The sequence below is a fragment of the Mercenaria mercenaria genome, chromosome 18, assembly GCF_021730395.1.
Source record: "Mercenaria mercenaria strain notata chromosome 18, MADL_Memer_1, whole genome shotgun sequence".
Classification (NCBI taxonomy): Eukaryota; Metazoa; Mollusca; class Bivalvia; order Venerida; family Veneridae; genus Mercenaria; species Mercenaria mercenaria.
In genome coordinates this window covers 36635930-36662198 of record NC_069378.1, presented here as the reverse complement: position 1 = coordinate 36662198, position 26269 = coordinate 36635930, and the positions used below count along the sequence as shown (strand labels likewise).

The following is a 26269-nucleotide window of genomic DNA, read 5'->3' as shown; positions in this document are numbered from 1 at the left end:
TTTCTATCCCCATATATAGGACGCACCAGTCCTTCGAGACCAGAATCTCGGTAAAAATGTGCATCCTATATTCGTAGAATGACGATACTTAAACCTGGTGGTCACTTGTTATATGAGTTATATAGGAAAAAATACTTCAAAAATTATCAGATCATATTTCCTAAACTGTTTAATTATTGAGTCGGCTAAAGGCTGAAAGCCTTTTGACGAGTCCTTGCTATCCAACGATTCTCTAAATGGACCAAATAACACAGTGAAGGGATGTAGTTCCATTAGATTTCTCAAACTTCAAACAGTTCATTGCATGAATGAAGTTAAGTTGTGTCAATTCCCTTTGCTATGACCAATATACGATGTAATCTGTCATATTTATGACTTGTAATTGTGCAATTCTCGAATGTAACTCATTAAGCATAAATGTGCATTTTAAGTATTGCGCAGGCTTACAAACCTTGGGTAACATCCAGCGAAAGACAAAAAATAGTTCCACAGGGCTCCAGATAAGATGCGTATTAGCATAAATTACGTATAGAAATAATGCAAATACGCATGTCTAATAATTTCCAAACGTATAAAAACGTATATCAAATTACAGAAACGCACACAATGCTTTTTTAAAAACAAAATCTGAATCGTCTGGATGCGTTAGGTAACATAGCCGATCAGCCTTAATTCTCCCACATTGAACGTAAACATGCATCGTATGATTTCTATAAACTTTGCGTGGGTTGAATTTTGCAGTCAGTAAACGGATAAATTATCGGAAGAAGAAGCTCTTACTGGTTTGTTTAGTTACTACTGATATTAAAAATGATTTTAATTCTTATTTTTCGAGAAATAAACAAATCGGCGAAACATTAAATTGTATTTTCTTGTAGTTTTTGAAATCGAAAGTAGATCGTCTATGTTTGGCTGTTTTCACGAAACGAAACAAATTTTTTATGAAAAGATTTATATAAGAGGTAATTTAACCGTAAACTTCAATGTCAGATACTGCCAATTGCTGCTAAATGTCTTCGTATCATCACAATTTGTAAAATATATTGTTCAAACTGGAGAAAAGTGTAATCGTATCCGGATATAATATTTTGGGTAAATATCGAGCTTTGTTATGAAATTTTAAGAAAAAAACTAAAAACAAACTGAAACTGGTAGACTATACTGTCAGTACATCAATCATTAGCCGACTCAGGCCATTCAGGCCTTTGATATTTACCAGTTGTATCTAAGTGATTACGTGTCACCTTATTGTAACCTTGACCTACTGACCTACTTTCTTGTTTTTAGCTCACCTGAGCACAAAGTGTTCAAGGTGAGCTTTTGTGATCGCCCTGTATCCGTCGTTGTCCGTCCGTCCGTCGTCAACAATTTGACTGTTAACACTCTAGAGGTCACAGTTTTGACCTAATCTTAATGAAACTTGGTCAGAATATTACCCTCAATAAAATCTTGGACGAGTTCGATATTGGGTCATCTGGAGTCAAAAACTAGCTCACCAGGTCAAATCAAAGGAAAAGCTTGTTAATACTCTAGAGGTCACAATTTTGGCCCAGTCTCAATGAATCTTGGTCAGAATGTTACCCTCAATAAAATCTTAGACGAGTGCGATATTGGGTCATCTGGGGTCAAAAACTAGGTCAGCAGGTCAAATCAAAGGAAAAGCTTGTTAACACTGTAGTGGCCACATTTATGACCATATCTTAATGAAACTTGGTCAGAATGTTAATCTTGATTATCTAAAGGTCAAGTTCAAATCTGGATCAGGTGGGGTCAAACACTAGGTCACTAGGTCAAAGAAAAAGCTTGTTAACACTCTAGAGGCCACATTTATGACTGTGTCTTCATGAAACTTAATCAGAATGTTAATCTTGATGATCTTTAGGTCAAGTTTGAATCTGGGTCATGTGGGGTCAAAAACTAGGTCACCAGGTCAAATCAAAGGAAAAGCTAGTTAACACTTTAGAAGTTACATTTATGACCATATCTTAATGAAACTTGGTCAGAACGTTGATCTTGATGATGTTTAGGTCAATAGGTCAGGTGAGCGAAACAGGGCCTTCATGGCCCTCTTGTTTGAGATACAGCCTTGAAATTTGGATGACATATACATTTTTGCATACCGATCTTAAAACTGACTTTCAGTTACCATGAATGTGACCTACTGACCAACTTTCTAATATTTAAGCATCAGTTTGCCATTTTTAAAGCTTTAGCTAGGAAATTTGTTCAAGCAAACAACTCAACTCAGGTGAGCGATATAGGGCCATCATGGCCCTCTTGTTTTATTTTTATCTCTGTAATTACTTGATGGATTTGATTCAAACTTAAAATAGTTATTCCTCATCATCACCCACATAAACTGACTTAAGGGCCATATCTCTGGCACCAATATTTCATGATTTATCCCCCCTTTTCACTTAGATTTTCAGGTTAAAGTTTTGATGCACTTTCACCCTGTCTCTGTTATTACTGAATGAATTTGATTCAAACTTAAAATAATTATTCAGCATCATTACCCACATCATATGACACAATATGCATAAATCTGGCACAAATTTTTCATGAATTATTCCCCCTTTTTACTTAGAATTTCAGGTTAAAGTATTGATGCAATTTCACTCTATCTCTGTTCTTATTGAATGGATTTGATTCCTACTTAAAATATTTGTTCAACATCATCACCCACATCATATGACACAAGGTGCATAACTCTGGTACCAATTTTTCATGAATTATTCCCCTTTTTTACTTAGAATTTCAGGTTATAAAGTTTTGATGCATTTTCACTATCTCTGTTATAACTGAATGGATTTGATTCAAACTAAAAAAAATTTCAACATCATCACCCACATCATATGACACAAGGTGCATAACTCTGGCACAAATTTTTCATGAATTATTCCCCCTTTATACTTAGAATTTCAGGTTAAAGTTTTGATGCACTTTCACTCTATCTCTGTTATTACTAAATCAATTTGATTCCTACTTAAAATAGTTGTTCAACATCATCACCCACATCATATTACACAAGGTGCATAACTCTGGCACCAATTTTTCATGAATTATGCCCCATTTTACTTAGAATTTAAAGCCCGCCCGCTTAGCTCAATAGGTAAGAGCGTTGGTCTACGGATCTCGGGGTCGCGAGTTCGATCCTCGGGCGGGGCGTATGTTCTCCGTGACTATTTGAGAAAAGACATTGTGTCTGATATGATTAGTCCTCCACCTCTGATTCATGTGGGGAAGTTGGCAGTTACTTGCGGAGAACAGATTTGTACTGGTACAGAATCCAGGAACACTGGTTAGGTTACATGACTGAAATACTGTTGAAAAACGGCGTTAAACCCAAAACAAACAAACAAACAAACTTAGAATTTAAGGTTAATTTTGATGCTTTTTCACTATATCTCAGTTATTACGAAATGCATTTGATTCAAACTTGAAGTAGTTGTTCCACATCATCACCCACATCATATGACACAAGGTGCATAACTCTTGCACCAGTATTTTATGAATTAAGCCACCTTTCTGCTTAGAATTATTCTTATATAGTGTTTTGATACACTTTATCTTTACCTCTCTTTTTACTTGATATTTTTGACACAGACTCAAGCTATTGTGCAATATCTTCATCCACCATTTGAGTCATTAAACACTCCAGTGACAGCTCCAATTTCCTCAGATGTGCCCAATTTCACTATCCAGCATTGAAATAGTAGAACGCACTGTCTCCTTTGACAGCTCTTGTTTCAAATGGGGGTGCTTGACCATTTTTAGAAGCTTACAGTGCTAAAACTAGAGAAAATGACTTCTCATGAACCACTGAAAATAGAAAAAACATTTTAATAACTTCTTTTCATGAGCCACTGTATGGATCTTCATCAAATGGTCTGTAATATCATTGTAGTGTCCTTTTCCATTTTTTTAGCACACGCTCAGGTGAGTTATTGTGAACGCTCGATGTCCGGCGTCTGTCATCTGTCAACATTTAGCTTGTGTATGCCATAGAGGCTTTATTTTTCAATTGATCTTCATGAAATTTGGCCAGAATGATTGCCTTGATAAATTCTAGGTCGAATTTGAATATGGGTCATCTGGGTTCAAAAACAAGGTCACTAGGTCAAATCAAAGAAAAACTTTGTGTATGCGATAGAGGCTGTATTTTTCAACTGATCTTCATGAAATTTGATCAGAATGATTGCTTTGATGAAATCTAGGTCTAGTTTGAATATGTGTCATCTGGGGTCAAAAAGTAGGTCACTGGATCTTCATCAGACTTGGTCTGTAGCATCTCGGTTCCTTTCTTGAACTGGCCAGATCCCATTATGGGCTCCAGAGTTATTGCCCCTGAAAGGGCCAAAATTAGCTATTTTGACCTTGTCTGCACAATAGCAGCTTCATTTATGATTTGATTTTAACCAAACTTGCACACAACTTGTATCACCACAAGATCTTGGTTCCTTTCTTCAACTGGCCAGATTCCATCATGGGTTCCAGAGTTATGGCCCCTTAAAGGTCCAAAATTTGCTATTTTGGCTTTTGCAGCCATATAGAGACTTCGTTTATGATTTGATTTGATACAAACTTCAAAAATATCTTCAACAACAATATATCTTGGATTCCATGTCGAATCTCAGATCCAATCGTAGGTTCCAGAGTTATTTTATATCTGATTACCTCCCCTGATTGTAATCAGAATGGAATTATATTGGTAAGTGAATTAAAGCTTTGCCAGTAAAAGGGGCAATTAAAGCTTTGCCAGTAAAATGGGCATAATAGTCAATAGCTTTGAATGTAACAGAGATATTAGACATTATATAAAACTTTAACAAAAAAAAATGAAGTTTAAAAGTGGCATACTCTGTCAAAATTCAAACCAAGAGTTATGAGGATTGTTTCTTCTGGTGTAGACTTATATCCAGGGCTGAGCGCGAAACTATTGTATCTTGTTCTTTATTCATATACAGTTACAATAGTTTCGCCTCAGCCCATGATATACATTATTGTGTGGCCAAAAATGTTGGATTTTGCCTCTAAGTTACATGTCTGTTCGCTTAATTTATGCAGATAAAAAACCTCCAGTTTTGAGACCCCAACTCCAGCTGAAAAATGGCAAACCTCCAGTTTTGGGATTCTGAACTTATCACATGTATGCCTATGGACTGATTTTATGTCAAATTACCTCCCTTTATTTCAAATTAAAATGGGTATATCTCCATAACTTATGAAGATACTGATCTGAAATTTAATTTATGCCATCAGATGGACTTTGACAATCACTGAAGATACATATTGACTGAATTTATGACAAATTACCTCCCTTTATTTTTGATGTAAATGAATATACCAGTAGCAGCTTCTAATGAGATTGGTTTGAAACATTATTTATGCCTTCAATGGTAAGAAATTTCTACTTTTACTTACTTTTCTAATATATTGTTGTAAAGGCTTGTACTCTATATCTTCTACATGCATATACCAATGCATGATTACCTCCCTTGATTTTAATAAAAATGGATTTATCTCAGTAAGTAATTATAGGACTTATTTGAAATTTCATTATTGTCTTTAGTTGGACTGAGACAATCAGGGTAGATAACTATGGACTGATTTTATGTCAAATTACCTCCCTTTGTTTGAAATTAAAATGGGTGTTTCTCAGTAACCAATGAAGATACTGATTTGAAATGTCATTTATGCCATCAGATGGACCCGGACAATCAGGGTGGATGCATACTGACTGAATTTATGACAAATTACCTCCCTTTATTTTATGTAAATGAATATACTGCAGCAGCATTTAATGAGATTGGTTTTAAATGTTATTTATGTCTTCCAGGGTAAGGAAAAGTCATGCTAGTACAAAAATGCAGCATTTGAGCCTAGGACCCTCAGACTTGGTATAGAGATTGGCCCTGACTAGTACCCGCCCCATAGGTCAAAAGGGACTGTTACAAGAAAATATCTTTCCAAATGATATTTAATGTGTATGCCTATGTGATCTATGTCAAAACTTGATCTTATCATTAAGAGCAATGGTACTCAGGTGAGCGATATAGGGCCATCATGGCCCTCTTGTTTAGAATTATGTCCCTTTTGTTGTTACTATAAATAGCTTATATTGTAACTTACTTATTACAGGCCATAGGGAAAAATGGGGACCAGTTTTCTGTGGTACAACGTGCATGTTACATCCAATTTTTAGGTGTATTTTGACCTATCTCTACCTGGTAAAGAGTTTTGTGTGGACTTATGTAGAATTTATTTTTTTTTACTATAAATAACTTATATGATACCTTTTTGATAATCGGCCAAAAAAATGCCATATGAAAACAACTATAGGGTTTTATATATACAGATTTTAATCCAAGTGTTTTGTTTATAACATATTGTATATATAGTACAATATTGTTTTTACATTATTGACAGATATCAGTTCGTTATGTTTATACTGCAGTAGAGAAAATTAGGTGCCTTCCTTCACGCTCACATTTCAAATAACTCCATTTAATTCTAAAAGCTTAGCTTATTACAGTAAACATTTTCCATTCAAAATAATTTCATTACTCAGGATCAACATAACATACATTTATTATGTACACTTAAAATATTCATTTTCTGTTAAATTGATTTTGACTAATGAAATTATTTGCTTCTTAGTTACATCCTTAACTTTTTGCCGGATATATTTCTTTGCCATTCCTCACCACAAGCCCTTTCGGCGTGGGATACCAATTCATCGAATTTGCTTGTTGAATGTGTTTTGTATATAAATCTTACATGTGTTAATTTTCAGGTTTGTACAGATGAGATCACTACAGCATATGTGCAGGTTCCGTATTTTACAGCTTGTGCGGCGGGACCACATTGACCATCTCCCAGTTCCTACAAGAATTAAACAGTATTTGAAAGAGGCTCAGTATTATGTTGAATACTTAGATGATTGAGTACATGTTTGGTTATCTATGATGATTGAGTACATGTTTGGTTATCTATGATGATCATCTAAGATGATTGAGTACATGTTTGGTTATCTGTGATGATCGAGTACATGTTCAGTTATCTAAGATGATCGAGTACATGTTCAGTTATCTGAGATGATCGAGTACATGTTCAGTTATCTAAGATGATCGAGTACATGTTCAGTTATCTATGATGATTGAGTACATGTTTGGTTATCTATGATGATCGAGTACATGTTCAGTTATCTAAGATGATCGAGTACATGTTCAGTTATCTAAGATGATCGAGAACATGTTCAGTTATTTATGATGATTGAGTACATGTTTGGTTATCTGTGATGATTGAGTACATGTTGAGTTATCTAAGATGATTGAATACATGTTCAGTTATGTGTGATGATTGAATACATGTTTGGTTATCTATGATGATTGAGTACATGTTTGATTGAGTACATGTTTAGTTATCCATGATGATCGAGTACATGTTCAGTTATCTAAGATGATTGAGTACATGTTCAGTTATGTGTGATGATTGAATACGTGTTAGGTTATCTATGATGATTGAGTACATGTTTGATTGAGTACATGTTTGGTTATCTAAGATGATTGAATACATGTTCAGTTATGTATGATGATTGAATACATGTTTGGTTATCTATGATGATTGAGTATATGTTTGATTGAGTACATGTTTGGTTATCCATGATGATCGAGTACATGTTCAGTTATCTAAGATGAATGAGTACATGTTCAGTTATGTATGATGATTGAATACATGTTTGGTTATCTATGATGATTGAGTACATGTTTGATTGAGTACATGTTTGGTTATCTAAGATGATTGAGTACATGTTTGGTTATTTATGATGATCGAGTACATGTTCAGTTATCTAAGATGATTGAGTACATGTTCAGTTATGTATGATGATTGAATACATGTTTGGTGATATGATGATTGAGTACATGTTTGATTGAGTACATCTTTGGTTATCTATGATGATTGAGTACATGTTTGGTTATCTATGATGATTGAGTACATGTTTGGTTATCTATGATGATCGAGTACATGTTCAGTTATCTAAGATGATTGAGTACATGTTCAGTTATGTATGATGATTGAATACATGTTTGGTTATCTATGATGATTGAGTACATGTTTGAGTACATGTTTGGTTATCTATGATGATTGAGTTCATGTTTGGTTATCTATGATGGTTTTCATGTCATGGTTTCTCAGAAGTTGTAGTTTTTTTATTGTGTTTGTGAAAAGCTCCTGAGAAGTTAATACATGAAGGAAAGAATATTATGGTTAGCATTATATATAGGTCTTTCTACCTGAAAATGGGTTCTTGAATACACCTGTTTTGTTTAATGTAAACAATTTGATAACTCTGTTATAATTAAATTGAATGTAGTCATGATCCAAAATGAAAGTATAACAAAACTGACTTTCGTATATAGAGGAAGTGAATGAAATATTGTGTACACTGTGTTTCTCTGACCCTACAACCTTAGCTCATAATTCATGTGATTGGGCATAACAGTTTAATGCTACTAAGTTGATGTTGTGAAGAGGTAAAGGTGAAGGTAAATGCTCTTATCAGGAAAAGTGAAATGGTTATTGAGTTATCCAGACAGCTGTAACTGTCCTGACAAAAATTAAAATGGCAAAGTTGTCACTAGCAATTCATTTCATCTGAATGAGAATAACTAGTCTATTTTCTGATTCACTTATCTGCAAGAAAAAGAAAAGTAGCTGTCAGATATACATCAAGTATTTTGGGTAATGAAATATAGTAAAAAACTTCAAGCTTAAATTAAATGTTCTAGGGACTTGTGACTTTGTATTCATTGAATGTCTAAAAATTTGCAAAATTTAATTTCAGAAACACAATAACCTTATATTCTGTTTACTTCTTTCATTTATGCACATCATTTGAGTAAACATAGCTACAACTGCAGAAGTTTGCTGTATTATGCAGTTTCAGGTCAAAGTTGACTAGGGTGTATGTGCACTTTTTTGGCTCACCTGAAAAGGTTCAGGGTGAGATATTGGTACTGTTGGATTGTCCATTGTCCACAGTTTACTTTAACAACTTGTCCTCTGAACCTGCATGTCAGAACTTTGATCTGTATCATATTGGCCTGGATCTATCTCATTTTTATGCCCCCACTTTGTTGGGGGGCATATAGATTTGCCCTTATCTGTCCGTCCGTCCGAGCTCCAAAAGTATTTGATGTAGAATCACAAAACTTTACAGGAATGTTGGGCAGCATGTGTAGTTGTGCACCTGGGGTTTCGCATCCGGATTCATTCAGTCATGTAGGAGGTATGGCCCCTGACTGTAAAAATTGATCATTTTAGTGTTGTGTCGCGCCTAGCTCCAAAAGTATTTGACCTAGAGTCACAAAACTTTACAGGAATGTTGGTTAGCATGTGTAGTTGTGCACCTGGGGTTTCACGTCCGGATTCATTCAGTCATGTAGGAGTTATGGCCCCTGACTTAGTAAAAAATTGGTCATTTTAATGTTGTGTCGCGCGTAGCTCCAAAAGTATTTGACCTAGAGTCACCAAAGTTTACAGGAATGTTGGTCAGCATGTGCAGTTGTGCACTTGGGGTTTCATGTCCGTATTCATTCAGTATTGTAGGAGTTATGGCCAGTGGGGGCATCTGTGTCCCATGGACATATTTCTAGTTTTGTTTCAAATGATTCCACTTGACCCTTTTTAAGGGCTACCAATGCTAAAACTAGAAACAAATATTTCAAGCACTTCTTCTGATGAACTACTTGCTGTGTCTTCATCAAACCTGGTCAGTAGCATCCTTATATGGGCATATCACAGATCTATTTATACGATTCCACTTTACCCTTTTTTGGGGGCCACCAGAGTTGATAATAGAAAAAGTCTGCAGATGACTTCTTAACTGTCTGATATATCTTCACCAGACTTGCTTAGTAGCTTAGTTTAGTCATTCCGTCCGGAGTCATATCTAGGAAATGGTTGGGAATATTTATTTAAAACTTCATATACATGTTTACCGCTATGAGTTCTTGCGGCCTGTCAAGTTTCAGTCAGATTGCCCAAGTAACACCAGAGTTATGGCCCTTAGAAGTTTCTAGTGTTAACTATATAGGGTACTATAAATATGGCAATTTCTGCATCATAACTTTTGATATATTTGACCTAGAACTCTGAAACTTAAACAGAATTTAGATCACCATAATGTGGTTGTGTACACACAATTTCATTCTGATTTATTTGTAAATTAAGAGTTATTGCCCTTTAATTGTATAAAAATCCACATATTTGTACATAACAAACTTACCATTTGGTAATATTTCATTAAATTTCTTTCATTCTTTTCCATGAACATTTATTGTAAACATGTGAAGTTGTGTACCCACACCTGGTCACCCCCTTACCTTGATCACACACCTCCCCCCCCCCTCCCCCCCCCCCCCCCCCCCCCCCCCCCCCCCCCCCCCAAAAAAAAAAAAAAAAATAATAAATCATTCCTTATTTTAGATTTTTTTCAAACAAACTTCATATACTACATGTTCACCACTATAAGGTTATGGGGCCAATCAAGTTTCAGACAGATTGCCCAAGTAATACCAGAGTTATGGCCCTTAAAAGTTTCTAGTGTTAACTATATAGGGTACTATAAATATGGCAATTTCTGCATCATAACTTTTGATATATTTGACCTACAGCTATGAAACTTTAACAGTATTTAGAGCACTATAATGTGGTTGTGCACAGACAATTTTGTACGGATTTCTTTTGTAACTTCTTATTGTTATTGCCCTTTAATGTCTAAAAATCCACATATTTGTACATAACAAACTTACCATTTGGCAGAATTTCATTAAATTTCTTTCATTCTTTTCTATGAACATTTATTATAAACATGTGAAGTTGCGCACCCACACCTGGTCACCCACTTGCCTTGGTCACACCCCCTCCCCCTCCCCACCCCAAAAAAAAAATAATTTTTTTTTTAATTTCTTATTTTAGATTTTATTCAAACCTTCCAAGTTGTACCATTCCCCCACCTCACTTCTCCACCCAGTCATGCCCACCACTGATCATGCATCCTCTGCCCCCCCCCCCCCCCCACCTTCACCCTTTTACCCCTTTTTTTTTTATTTTAAATTTTCAATCAATATTTATAATCAACATGTGAAATTTTGTTTCCTCTCCCGTTTCCCTGCACCCCCACCCCCTAAAAGAATAAATATATACATAGATCTATATATATAGATATATATATTTCCATTCCTTTTTTTTTTTTTTTTTTTTTTTTTTTTTTTTTTAAATGTTAAGTTGTGACTGCACAAACCTTGCCCTCAGCCATGTTCAAGATATCTTACCTGTGTTCTCTTAAGGACATCTGTTCTTTTAAGTTCAAATGTACATGTTAAACAGCAACACCTGGTGCCAAACCACTCAAAGACAATATTTCGTTCCAGTTAAACTTCAAGCTCACATTTCAATTAACTGTATTTAATTTTAAAAGCTAAGCTTATTACAGTAAGCATATCCCATTCAAAATAAATTCTTTAGTCAGGATCAAAGTATCATACATTTATTATGTACCTTTTAATTAAACATTTGTTTTCTGTTAAATTGATTTTGTCTAATGAAATTATTTGCTTCTTATTAACATCCTTAACTTTTTGCCGGATATATCTTTTTGCCATTCCTCACCACAAACCCTTTCGGCGGGGGATACCAATTCATCGAATTTGCTTGTTCTAATTCCTAATTTCCCAATTTACTGGCCGCCAGAGCTATAGGTAGGAAATCTTAAAACAATATCTTCTTATGAACCATTTACTAGATCTCCACTAAACAGTTGGTTTGGGGGTTGCTATTTTTTTTTTGTTCCCCACTAAAAATAGCTATATTTTCCCATTAAATTGTTATAATTTTTGGCTAAGAAGGTCATATCGTCCCCTTGGTATTTAAAGAAAACATTCAGTAATATACATGATGAATAATTATCCCCTGCCGATGAAATCGGGAGGTGGGTATTGAAATGGCATTTTCCGTCTGTCCGTCCGCAGCCATTTCTCAGTAACTAGCAGGTAGAGTTTCATGAAACTAGAAATAAACATGAACCAACTTACTGCGATGATGCTCGTCAAATTTTTTTTCGGATTGGTCAATTTCCCTTACAGTTATTGCCCTTGATATAATGAAAAATGCCCAAAAATGTCCATCCACAGCCATTTCTCAGTAACTATCAGGTAGAATTTCATAAAACTTGAAATAAACATGCACCAACATACTGCGATGATGCTCGTCAAGGGTTTTTTTGGATTGGTCAATTTTCCTTAGAGTTATTGCCCTTTAATTGTTTAAAAATCTACAGATTTGTACATAACAAACCAGCCAATTGGTAGAATTTCATTAAACTTCTTTCATTCTTTTCCATGAACATTTATTATAAACATGCGAAGTTTTGTACCCACATCTGTCTGTTCACCATCTTGCCTTGGTCACACACCCTCCCCTCCCCCCACAAAAAAAAAATTCATTCCTTTTAGCTCACCTGTCACATAGTGACAAGGTGAGCTTTTGTGATCACCCTTCGTCCGTCGTCCATCGACAGTCCGTACGTCCGTCTCGTGCATCCGTGCGTCAACAGTGTCTTGTCTGCACGATAGTGGTTTCATTTATGATTTTATTTTAACCAAACTTGCACACAACTTGTATCACCATAAGATCTCGGTTCCTTTCTTGAACTGGCCAGATCCCATTACAGGTTCCAGAGTTATGGCCCCTGAAAGGGCCAAAATTAGCTATTTTGACCTTGTCTGCACAATAGCAGCTTTATTATCCCCCGCCGATGAAATCGGGAGGGGGGTATTGAAATGGCGTTGTCCGTCCGTCAGTCCGTCCGTCCGTCCGTCCGCAGCCATTTCTCAGTAACTACTTGGTAGAATTTCATGAAACTTGAAATAAACATGAACCAACATACTGCGATGATGCCCGTCAAGTTTTTTTTTGATTGGTCAATTTCCCTCAGAGTTACTGCCCTTGATTTAATAAAAAATGTCCTTCTGCAGCTATTTCTCAGTAACTAACAGGTAGAATTTCATCAAATTTGAAGTAGACATGAACCAAGATACTGTGCTGATGCCCGTCAAGTTTTTTTTTTGATAGGTCAATTTCCGTCAGAGTTATTGCCCTTGATTTAATGAAAAATGTCCGTCTGCAGCCATTTCTCAGTAACTAGCAGGTAGAATTTCATCAAACTTGAAACAGACATGAACCAAGATACTGCGACGATGCCCTTCAAGGTTTTTTTCGATTGGTCAATTTTCCGTATAGTTATTGCCCTTTAATTGTTTAAAAATCCACAGATCTGTACATAACAAACCAACCAATTGGAAGAATTTCATTAAACTTCTTTCATTCTTTTCCATGAACATTTATTATAAACATGTGATGTTGTGTACCTACACCTGGTCACCACCTTACCTTGGTCCCCCCCCCCCCCCATTTTTTTTTTTTTTTTTTTTTTTTTTTCATTTTTCATTTTCTATCAATATTTATAATCAACATGTAAACTGTTGTGTCCTCACCCACCCCCCCAGCCCCACCCAAACAAACCATTCATTTTCTTTTAATTTGATTTTGACTAATGAAATTATTTGCTTCTTGGTAACATTCTTAACTTTTTGCTGGATATATTTTTTTGCCGTTCCTCAACTCTGACCCTTTCGGCGGGGGATTCCAATTCATCGAATTTGCTTGTTTATAATTTGATTTTTACTAAACTGCCCCACAACTTGTATCACCATAAAATCTCGGTTCCTTTCTTGAACTGGTCAGTTTCCTTTATGGGTTCCAGAGTTATGGCCCTTGAAAGGGCCAGAATTAGCTATTTTGACCTTGTCTGCACAATAGCAGCTTCATTTATGATTTGATTTTAACCAAACTTGCACACAACTTGTATCACCATATGATCTTGGTTCCTTTCTTGAACTGGCCAGATTCCTTAATGAGTTCCAGAGTGATGGCCCCTGAAAGGGCCAGAATTAGCTATTTTGCCCTTGTCTGCACAATAGCAGCTTCATTTATGATTTGAATTTAATCAAACTTGCACAAAACTTGCGTCACCATAAGATCTCGGTTCCTTTCTTGAACCGGCCAGATCCCGTAATGGATTCCAGAGTTATGAACCCTGAAAGGGCCAAAATTAGCTATTTTGACCTTGTCTGCACAATAGCAGCTTCATTTATAATTTGAATTTAATCAAACTTGCACAAAACTTGTATCACCACAAGATCTTGGTTCCTTTCTTGAACTGGCCAGATTCCTTCATGGGTTCCAGAGTTATGGCCCCTTAAAGGTACAAAATTGGCTATTTTGGCTTTTGCAGCCATATAGAGACTTCATTTATGGTTTTATTTGGTACAAGCTTCCAAAATATCTTCAACAACAATAAATCTTGGATTCCATGACAAATCAGATCCATTCGTAGGTTCCAGAGTTATTTTATATCTGATTACCTCCCCTGATTGTAATCAAAATGGATTTATATCAGTAAGTACTTATAGGACTTATTTGAAATTTCATTATTGTCATTAGTTGGACTGAGCCAATGAGGGTAGATAACTATGGACAGATTTTATGTCAAATTACCTCCCTTTATTTCAAATTAAAATGGGTATATCTCCGTAACTAATGAAGACACTGATCTGAAATTTCATTTATGTCAACAGATTTATTTGGCAGATCCTTCTTTTGTTAACATACAATCATTTTTTTTAATTACTTCCCTTTTACGTTACTATAAATAGCTTGTTTTTAGTAACTTTTTTATTATTGGCTGTAGGGAAAACTGAGACCACTTTTCTGTGGTACAACATGGATGGTACCTCCAATTTTTAGGTGTATTTTGACATATCTGTACCTTGTAAGAATTTTTTTTCTTTTTGGTTTAATTTCTTCCCTTTGTTATTCCTGTCCTTTGGACTTAGATATTTTTTCTGAGGACCTTCTTGTCCTCAAGTGCAATGATAGCAGGTGAGCGATATAGGGCCATCATGGCCCTCTTGTTATTATTTCTTTTCAAACCTTCCATGAATATTTATCAGCATGCAAAGTTGTACCGTTCCCCCACCTCACTCTCCACTCAGTCTTGCCCACTACCCCGATCATGCATCCCCATCCCCCACCCATTTTTTTTTTTCATCATTTTTAATTGTCCATCAATATTTATAATCAACATGTGAAATTTTGTACCCTCACCTTGTCACCTCCACTATCCCCCCCCCCCCCCCCCTAAAACAAAGCATTCATTTTCTGTTAAAATGATTTTGACTAATGAAATTATTTGCTTCTTAGTAACATCCTTAACTTTTTGCCGGATATATTTTTTTGCCATTCCTCACCACAAGCCCTTTCAGCGGGGGATACCAATTGATCGAATTTGCTTGTTTTATCAAAGTTGGAGTTCATGTAATTTTCAACCCCAATCTTCAAATTTATGACTCGTGACTGATAATTTTGTCAGGCTGTGTTTACTTCTCATCAGGTGTCAAAGTTTGAAGGTAAATTGGCATCAGTTCTTGCAAATTGGGACTGTACCTGTTATCATGACATTCTAATGTCTAGCTTTCAAATTTGGATTTTTGTGCCCCTCCAAAATTTTGCAGGGGGGAGCACTTAGAGTTGCCATTGTCCATCCGTCCGTCAGTCAGTCCATCTGTCGGGTTCATATTTCAGAAAGTATTTGACCTAGAGTCATCAAACCTCACATCAGTTCACACATTATTACGCAATTATATTCTCAAAGTGTCAACTAACTTCAGCAGTCGAATTGTCAAATACACCACCTAGACTGGTTATCGATTTTATTGACTACCAGCACCTAGGTAAATATGTGTATCGGGAACCAATTCTTGGGCCGCTTATATCACTACGGAAAAAAACAAATGATGAGAAAAAAACTATGCGCCACTTATTTTCGCCAGTTTGCAAAATTTAGCGCCAAATTCTTAAAATTATTGCAAATGGCGACATTGGCGATCGACAGCGGAGGCCCTGCCCCGTAAGACTGCAAACATTTGAATTATTGCCCCTTATTTGTGACAAATGTACCAGTGGGGGCACACCCTGTGTCCTACAGACACATTCTAGTTTGTTGCTTTTTTTCACTCTGCAAGACCAGAGTTAAGGCCCTTGCATAGTAAAAAAACAAAAGTTTGTGTTGCATGTGTGTCAAAATGTGCATAAAACATTAGAGGATTATAGCCTATGAAGTTTTGCACCGGGTGTTCTCTTTGGGATTTTACTCAGCTAGGCCAGAGTTATTGTCCTTCATTACGTGAAAAATACACATAAAGTTCTTAAAAGTTTGTGTTGCAAACATTTAAAAAATGTTTCACCTTGAATCATAAAACCATGTACAGTGACAGGAGTTCGGGTGGGCGGGGAGGGGGGGGGGGGGGGGGGGGGCACCTGTGTCCCATAGACACACATCTAGTTCCCTCTTGGTTCATAGTCTACTGTGCAGAAAGCCACAGGTTGTTTTGAAAAATCAGAACAAACACCGCTTGGTCCTATTGACCATTTTTGTATAGCTCTCCAGTGGTTTGGCTTGACCCCTTTTAGCTAAAAACAGAAAAAAACTTTTTAACTACTGCCCTTGAAGTTGTTGATGGATCTTCACTAAACTTGGTCTGAAACATCACGGTATGGACCTTTTCAAGTTTACTCAAATGTTATAATGTGTCAAGACATGTAGTCAAGGTCAAGGTCAGGTGAATTACTAAGGGCCATCATGTAGTGAAGGTCAAGGTCAGGTGAGTTACTAAGGGCCATCATGTCCCAATTTTTATAGGTGTTCATATAGTGAATGCTTTGAAAATTTTGTATTTTTTGTAATGGAAATTGTTCTGTACATACATAAGTATACAAATACAGTGTAAATAAGAAATAAGGGGCCATAAATACATATCTTTGATAGATGTTGCTTGTAGATTATTTATTGTTTTGGATATACATTGTTTACTTGATTTTTGTTTATATCGTTTCCTGTGTTAATGATGCTTTGCTTCTTGTTATCTCCTAAAGAGTTTGTTGTTTTCATTACATAGGACAGACAACTTAATTGTAAATTGTTTTATCAATGCAGATAAGGTTTGTGTTACTTAAAGTCTGTAGATATAAGAGGAAAATACAGGCTCTTGTTTGATTCATGTGGCAAGTTACAGTGTATCACTAATTTTGCGTCACCTGTCTTCACATTTATGTAAAGGGTTCCAAGACTTTGAATTTTCAAACCAAACTTTAGTTATGGGATTACTTGAAAAGTTGTTTGCTAAAAAAACAAATAATTTGAGCAAATGATTATCTTCTGATACTGCTGTGGCTATGTTGGCAGTATTTTTATAATGTTATATTTACTATTTATTGTATTATTTACTACTTTATTTGTAAAGTAATTGTTTTGGTTTCATTTGTGTAGTATATTCAGATGTTGTGCCAAAGATATATATGTATAATAATTATGTTGTTCATGTACTGTTCATTTGTTCAAGACTGATCTTTCTGTAAAATAGGGCATTTTTGCCCCAACTTGTCATTTTGTTACTGACATATATTTATATATATATTGGCCATTTCATGAGAAAACCTGTATTAGTAACAAATAATCAAAATTGAGATAACACAATATCCACTAAGAACATTCTTTTACCTTTCAAATCTGAAAATTTGAAGTAAAAATATTATTTTCACTATTTCAAGAGTTACAATGGTTTTAAATAAGTCACCGGACGCATTTTGAGAAGTGACATTTAGGTAGTTCTGCACGTTTGAAAAACCGGAAGTGATGGCGCAACGTCATTTATATGGAAAACGTAGAATAAAACCTCGGTTCGGCGTAAAGGTAAGGTTAAAGTTTTTCGGCAACCTTTGTTTTTCTGCCATATCTTTGTTACTATTGCTTATATCTTACTGTAACTTCACATACACATAATCAACGATACAAACAAAGTATTTGCAGGGGTTGGACCCATTATACCCAAGGTCAAGTTCACCAAGGTGTTATACTTGGGTTATTTTTAAGGTTAAAGTTTTTCGGCAACCTTTGTTTTTCTGTCATATCTTTGTTACTCTGTCTTACTGTAACTTCACATAAACACTGTCCAGCATACAAACAAAGTATGTGCAGGGACTGGGCCTATTATACCCAAGGTCAAGGTCACCAGGTTGTTATACTTGGAATTATTTTCATGTTAAATTTTTTCGAAAGCTTTATTTATAGACATTTCTTTGGTACTTTAAAATAATGACTTGAAATTAAAGGGGAAAGGCAACATTGTTCTAATGTTAATTTTGTCAGTTGGGATTTCTTAAATCATTTAAAGAAGTGAAAGAATTTTCAGAATTGGAGTAAAAATGAGAAAGTTATGAGCATTTAAATATTTGGTCAAATTGGTGGCCATTTTGTTTCCATGGCAACAAAAACAAAATGGCGGATTTAATAAATTTTTAGATACACATTTGAACTGCATTTACTCAAAGAGCTAAAAAAATAAATAGATCGGCAACTTGAAAGGCATATAGAACAAATCTCGCCAACATCCCGTGATAACTGAATGAGATCTCGTTTATCAGAAGTGACACTTTCTCCACGCGCCATTTTGTTTGCGATAGCAATTATTCATCGGTAAATTAATTATCACCGTATGACCACACTTCTTTTGATGGCAAGAAACGTGTACTTTGTGTCTTAAGACTATTTCACATTAAACAAATGTTGTTTTAGAAGCTAACATGTATTTTAAATGTAGTTTTAAAGGTACAAATTGTAATTCCATGCTCGTCAATGTTTGTTTTTACTTAGATAACGCCGATTAACGCTCTGACACGAGATCATGCGAGATTACAGACAGTTGCCATTCTGTGTATTTTATACTTTTTTGATTTACTTAATACTGTAAAATAATTTCTTTACTTTTTCCGGCTATAATGAAAGAAAGTATCATGTTTTACATCTTACACTCAAGAAACGTACGAAAATTAGTCTTTTAAAAGGTTATTTGCTAAATAAATTATTCAGCAGTGTGTAAATGACATCATAAACACACTAAAATGGCTGCCTCCATTATCAGCCATTTTCTTAAATTTCAAACTGCCATATCTTTTTCAATAGTTGTGCGATTTTAAAAATTCTCTGTGTTATAAAAGACTTGATGATGGCTTTCATATAAAATTAACTTATTTTCAGGCTTTCCTTACCCTTTAAAAATATTTCTTTATAATCATCATCTGCATGTGTGGTTACAATCCTCAGAACTCTAATTGTATTTTTGACAGAATTATGCCCCTTTCATACTTAAAGTTTTTTGGCAATCTTTGCTTTCTGGATATACCTTTAGTACAATATAAGATAATGACTTGAAACTGCCTTCTAAAGTAGAGGTCTCGTATTGAGACATAAATTCATCTTACTGTCAAATCGCCGAATACTGGAGCGCTGACAGATCTTGTTCTGATTGAAATATATAATATAAGTTACAATTGAAATAAAAGGTTTCAACATAGCACTTTAATTCTCTAAAAAGTATTTCATAAATTCAAACAAAAAGAATTAAAAATATCCAAATTCACCAGCTTTTAGCTCCACTATTCGGAGAATAGGGGGGCTATTCTACTCGCCCCGGCGTCGGCGTGACCTTTCTTGGTTAAAGTTTTTCGGCAACCTTTTGTTTTTATGCCCCCGAAGGGAGGCATATAGTTTTTGAACCGTCTGTCTGTCTGTCGGTCTGTCCGCAATTTTCGTGTCTGGTCCATATCTTTGTCATCGATGGATGGATTTTCAAATAACTTGGCATGAATGTGTACCACAGTAAGACGACATGCAGTGCGCAAGACCCAGGTCCGTAGCTCAAAGGTCAAGGTCACACTTAGACGTTAAAGGATAGTGCATTGTTGGTCGTGTCCGGTCCATATCTTTGTCATCGATGGATGGATTTTCAAATAACTTGGCATGAATGTGTACCACAGTAAGACGACATGCAGTGCGCAAGACCCAGGTCCGTAGCTCAAAGGTCAAGGTCACACTTAGACGTTAAAGGATAGTGCATTGATGGGCGTGTCCGGTCCATATCTTTGTCATCGATGGATGGATTTTCAAATAACTTGGCATAAATGTGTACCACAGTAAGACGACCTGTCATGTGCAAGACCCAGGTTCGTAGCTCAAAGGTCAAGGTCACACTTAGATGTTAAAGGGTAGTGCATTGATGGGCGTGTCCGGTCCATATCTTTGTCATCGATGGATGGATTTTCAAATAACTTGGCATGAATGTGTACCACAGTAAGACGACATGTCACACGCAAGACCCAGGTCCGTAGCTCAAAGGTCAAGGTCACACTTAGACGTTAAAGATCATTTTTCATGATAGTGCAATGATGGGCGTGTCCGGTCCATATCTTTGTCATTCATGCATGGATTTTAAAATAACTATGCATGAATGTGTGACACAGTAAGATGATGTGTCACGCGCAAGACCCAGCTCCGTAGGTCAAAGGTCCTAAACTCTAACATCGGCCATGACTATTCATTCAGAGTGCCATCGGGGGCATGTGTCATCCTACGGAGACAGCTCTTGTTCTGTCATATCTTTGTTACCGTTGCTTATATCTTATTGTAACTTCACATAAACATTGTCCAGTGTACAAACAAAGTATATATAGGGGCTGAGCCCATTATACCCAAGGTCAAGGTCACCAAGGTGTTATACTTTGGTTATTTTTAAGGTTAAAGTTTTTCGGCAACCTTTGTTTTTCTGTCATATCTTTGTTACTATTGCTTATATCTTACTGTAACTTTACATAAACATTGTCCAGCATACAAACAAAGTATATACAGGGGCTGGGCCCATTATACCTAAGGTCAAGGTCACAAAGTTGTCATACTTGGAATTATTTTCATGTTAAATTTTTTTTAAAGCTTCGTTTATAGACATATCTTTAGTACTTTAGAAGATAATGACTTAAAATTAAAAATATTTCTTTATAATCATATGTGTGGTTACAAACCCCATAACTCTAATTGTATTTTTGACAGAATTATGCCCTTTTTGTACTTAAAGATTTTATTGCAATCTTCGCTTTCTGGATATAACTTTAATGCAGTATAAGATAAAGACTTGAAACTTAATCTTTATCATCATCATCTGCATGTGTGGTTACAAACCCCATAACTCTTATTGTACTTTTGACAGAATTATGCCCCTTTTGTACTTAAAGTTTTTTTGCAATCTTTGCTTTCTGGATAAAACTATAATGCAATATAAGATAAAGATTTGAAACTTAAAATGTATCTTTATCATCATCATCTGCATGTGTGGTAACAATCTCCATAACTCTGATTTGTATTTTTGACCAAATTATGCCCCTTTCATACCTAAATTTTTTAACAAACTTGGTTTTCTGGACATAACTTTGGTACTATATAAGATGACTTGAAACTCAAAATGTATCCTTACCATCATCATCTGCATGTGTGGTAACATTCCCAATAACTCTGATTTGTGTTTTTGACAGAATTATGCCCCTTGGTGTATCTTCCTTTTAAAGTAGAGGTCTCTTATTGAGACATATATTCAATTTACTCTCAAATAGCCGAATAGTGGAGCGTGCTGTCTTACAGACAGCTCTTGTTAACCAGGGGCCATATTCATAAAGCATCTTAAGTATAAGTTTTGACTTAAGTTGAAAATTTTACTTAAGTTTGTGGTGATTTCAGCTTAAGTCTAAGTAAAAACTTAAGTCCTATTCAAAAAACAGCTTAAAGTTAAGATACGTAAGAAATGACTTAAGTCAGAAAACAAAATGGCGCCATGAGTACGATTAAAGTGCTGTTTTTCAGATTAAAGCACTTTAAACATAATTGTGCATGTTGTATCTTTCTGAAATGAATGTTGTTTTTAGTTCACCTGTCACATAGTGACAAGGTGAGCTTTTGTGATCACCCTTTGTCAGTCGTCCGTGCGTGCGTCCATCCGTCAACAATTTCTTGTCTGCACGATAGTGGTTTCATTTATGATTTTATTTTAACCAAACTTGCACACAACTTGTATCACCATAAGATCTCAGTTCCTTTCTTGAACTGGCCAGATTCCTTTATGGGTTCTAGAGTTATGGCCCCTGAAAGGGCCAAAATTAGCTATTTTGACCTTGTCTGCACAATAGCAGCTTCATTTATGATTTGAATTTAATCAAACTTGCACAAAACTTGTGTCACCATAAGATCTCAGTTCCTTTCTTGAACCGGCTAGATCCCATAATGGGTTCCAGAGTTATGGCCCCTGAAAGGGCCAAAATTAGCTATTTTGACCTTGTCTGCACAATAGCAGCTTCATTTATGATTTGATTTTAACTAAACTTGCACACACCTTGTATCACCACAAGGTCATGGTTCCTTTCTTGAACTGGCCAAATTCCATCATGGGTTCCAGAGTTATGGCCCCTTAAAGGTCCAAAATTGGCTATTTTGGCTTTTGCAGCCATATGGAGACTTCATTTATGGTTTTATTTGATACAGACTTCCAAAATATCTTCAACAACAATAAATCTTAGATTCCATGACAAATCAGATCCAATCGTAGGTTCCAGAGTTATTTTATATCTGATTACCTCCCCTGATTGTAATCAAAATGGATTTATATCAGTAAGTACTTATAGGACTTATTTGAAATTTCATTATTGTCATTAGTTGGACTGAGACAATCAGGGTTGTTAACTATGGACTGATTTATGTCAAATTACCTCCCTTTATTTCAAATTAAAATGGGTATATCTCTGTAACTAATGAAGATACTGATCTGAAATTTCATTTATGTCAACAGATTTATTTGGCAGAGCCTTCTTTTGTTCACTTACAATATTTTTTTTTAATTACTTCCCTTTTACGTTACTATAAATAGCTTATTTTTAGTAACTTTTTTATTATTGGCCATAGGGAAAAACCTAGACCACCTTTCTGTGGTACAACATGGATGGTACCTCCAATTTTTAGGTGCATTTTGACATATCTGTACCTTGTAAGAATTCTTTTTTCTTTTTGGTTAAATTTCTTCCTTTTGTTGTTCCTGTCCTTTGGACTTAAATATTTTTACTGAGGACCTTCTTGTCCTCAAGTGCAATGATAACAGGTGAGCGATATAGGGCCATCATGGCCCTCTTGTTTTTTAATTACTTCCCATTTACGTTACTATAAATAGCTTGTTTTTAGTTACTTTTTTATTATTGGCCGTATGGAAAAACCAAAACCACTTTCCTGTGGTACAACATGGCTGGTACCTTCAATTTTTAGGTGTATTTTGACATATCTGTACCTTGTAAAAATTTATTTTTTTCTTTTTGGTTTAATTTCTTCCCTTTGTTGTTCCTGACCTTTGGACTTAGATATTTTTTCTGAGGACCTTCTTGTCCTCAAGTGCAATGATAACAGGTGAGCGATATAGGGCCATCCTGGCCCTCTTGTTTCAATTTTGTATTCATTCAGTTAACTTCCTTTAGTGACTAGGATGTTGAATAGTTTAGAATTGATGTCCTCCCTCAGCTCATGTTCTATTGGTTTGGCTTGGTCCCATTTAGGGGCTGTCAGAGCTAAAGATAAAAGACTCCTTTATATGATTTATTCTCATGAACTGTTTGTTGGAGCTTCACTGAAATATGGATAATTTAAGCATAATTAGTAGTCAGTTGTTACCGAATTATCAATTAAAAAGGGGAAAATAGGATTTACAAATCAAACTGCTTAATAAATTTGAACATGGTCGTAAATATTAAAGTTTTACCCTCCTTCCCATTGAAATAGTGATCAACAAATATTGTCTTACTGTAAAACGTTTCAATACAAGTATCTGAAAACTTGAAAATATTGATCAGTAGTCAGAACAGAAGATTCATGAATAATATTTTGGTTAATACTGGCTGTTTAATGTTAGCTCAAAAATCATGTGCTTTGAAGATGAAAGCTATAAAATTCTGCACTCCTACTGATTCTTAAAGTCATGAGGTCTATAATTTAAGGCGTTAAAGTTTTTCATATCTTGTTTTATGTCTTAAGAAGATAGTGATGTTGCCGTTTTAATGATTTTACTCACAGGCTACCATTTATTCATAAAATGATATTCGTTTCTGTATGCTGAGTCCAGGCTTTATTCTAAGTTATCTGGATAAATGACACTACGCCATTACTTCCAGTTCATCAAACATGGAGAACTTGTAACCTTTAACTGTTCGATTTTTGAAAACTCAGCAAACTATTCAGCAGAAATCTTGGCCATGCTCATATTTCCATGCTTACGGGTGCACCTTGAGTTTACATATTGAGGGAATATAAAGATGTTGTAATAGTGTTTGTATTCAGACGTGCATGTAACTTTTTCTATGCACTTACAGTTTTTTTCTGCGTGAATGTTCTATTTTATGTTTTTTTGAAAATAATTTGATGAAAAATGTTTGTATATAATAATTTATGCTTGCTAGTATTTGGCTGTTAAAAATATTTATAAGTTTTATTTATTATACTTGATTGCTTAGAATAATAACTTCTGCCAAATAACCAAAGGTTACACTTACATTATGATTTCTTTTTTGCCTTAGATACATGTACTTTCTAGCTTGACTATTACAAATTTTTCTTTTTTCAAATAATAGAGCTTTTATTGTCAACTTACCATCCACTGTGTAATTGCTACTGCATAGTTTAACTGTTGGGTGTTGTTGTTTTTATTTTGTCAGAAGCAGCTGTTTAAATGTATCATTGGGAACATTCTAAAGGTTTGTACAAAGGAAAAATTCTTGTATATATTTAATGTGGATGAGATCTGAGTGCTCCAGCAGATTAACATAAAAAATTATTAAGTATTGTTTTAAGGCTTGTCCATAAATTGTTCATACTAAATAACTCGGTTCTTCCTTGCTTCTACTGCAGGGAGCATTGTCATTCACATGATTTCTGCAGTAAAGAAATCTTTAATGAGAAATAACATTAAATTTTGAGAATAAATGCATTATGAAGACACTGAAAAAATAGTTGCGTATATCCAGTGCTTTTGTCAGCTCACCTTAGCTCAAAATGCTCTAGATGAGAAATTGTGATCGCCCTGTGTCTGTCATCTAACTTCATGTGTCATCCAAAGGCCTTACGGCATTCTTACTTTTTAGCTCACCTGAGCACAAAATGCTCGGGGTGAGCTGTTGTGATCGCTCACCGTCCGTTGTCCATCCCCACTTTCCTTTAAACAATATCTCCTCCTAAACAACAAGCCCAATTTTGATGAAACTTCACAGGGGTGTTCCTTGGATGGTCTTCTTTAAAAACTGTTCAAAGAATTGAATTCCATAAAGAACTCTGGTTGCCCTGGCAACCGAAAGGAAAAACTTTAAAAATCTTCCTGTCCAAAACCACAGTGCCTAGGTCTTTGATATTTGGTATATAGCATCATCTAGTGGGCCTCTACCAAGATTGTTATTAGGGAAAACTGATCTTAAGCTGGACGCAATCAAGAGTCGGACAATTTTGACGTTTATTTTCACAATGATACCGCTATATGACTGCACATAGCTTTTCAATGGCCGAAAAATAAACATCTCATTTGTTATGAGTTGCCTTTTGTTGTTACATGACGCACTTCTGCTCTTTGCCTTGCCTCACAGCAAATTGTAAACAGTACAAATCGCGGGATTTTTAAAAATCAATTCAGATAAAACTCAAGTTTCATTTTACTTTAACCTTGCGTATTTTGTGCCAGGAAGTATAGTAGACACCTGAAATGCAACAAATAGACAGACATGACATTAATACAAAGGAGAAAATCATTCTTTCATTATCCTACTTTGTTTTTCACACGGTGTAGGCACTAAAATGAAAGCTATCAAATCGATTTAGGTTATAACACACTAAATAGTTGTTGTTCTTTATTCTATATAAAACTGACCTATTTCCGATGACCGCAGCACACATCAGGACCCATTTTAAATTTCTGTAACTTATATTTTCTTCAAGAATATTGTCAGTGCTAACTAAAAATCAAAAGAAAAGTGGGGGTCATGTTTGATGCAAGAAAAATAATTTCAGTCAAACACACAAACTGCAAAATCAGCTAAAAAATGAGACCCCAAATTATACTGGTGGTGTATGATCTAAGTTTCCATGAAAAATTTTGTCATGTTGTTATTTCATTATGAAAATGCTACCTACATGTCAAGCATACATCTGTCATGTGATTTTAGCAAAAAAAATGCAAAGAAAATAAGG

General features: G+C 35.3%; 1 protein-coding gene across 1 annotated transcript in view; it reads left to right on the top strand.

Moving 5' to 3' along the window:
* Positions 1–9928, top strand: part of LOC123538529 (uncharacterized) — a 194074-nt gene extending 184146 nt beyond the window's left edge. The window contains exon 9 of the mRNA XM_045322688.2: positions 6797–9928. Within this exon, the coding sequence (XP_045178623.2) occupies positions 6797–6947 (151 nt within the window). The 3' untranslated portion in view covers positions 6948–9928. The remainder of the gene's footprint in view (positions 1–6796) is intronic.
* The last annotated feature ends 16341 nt before the right edge of the window (positions 9929–26269 follow it).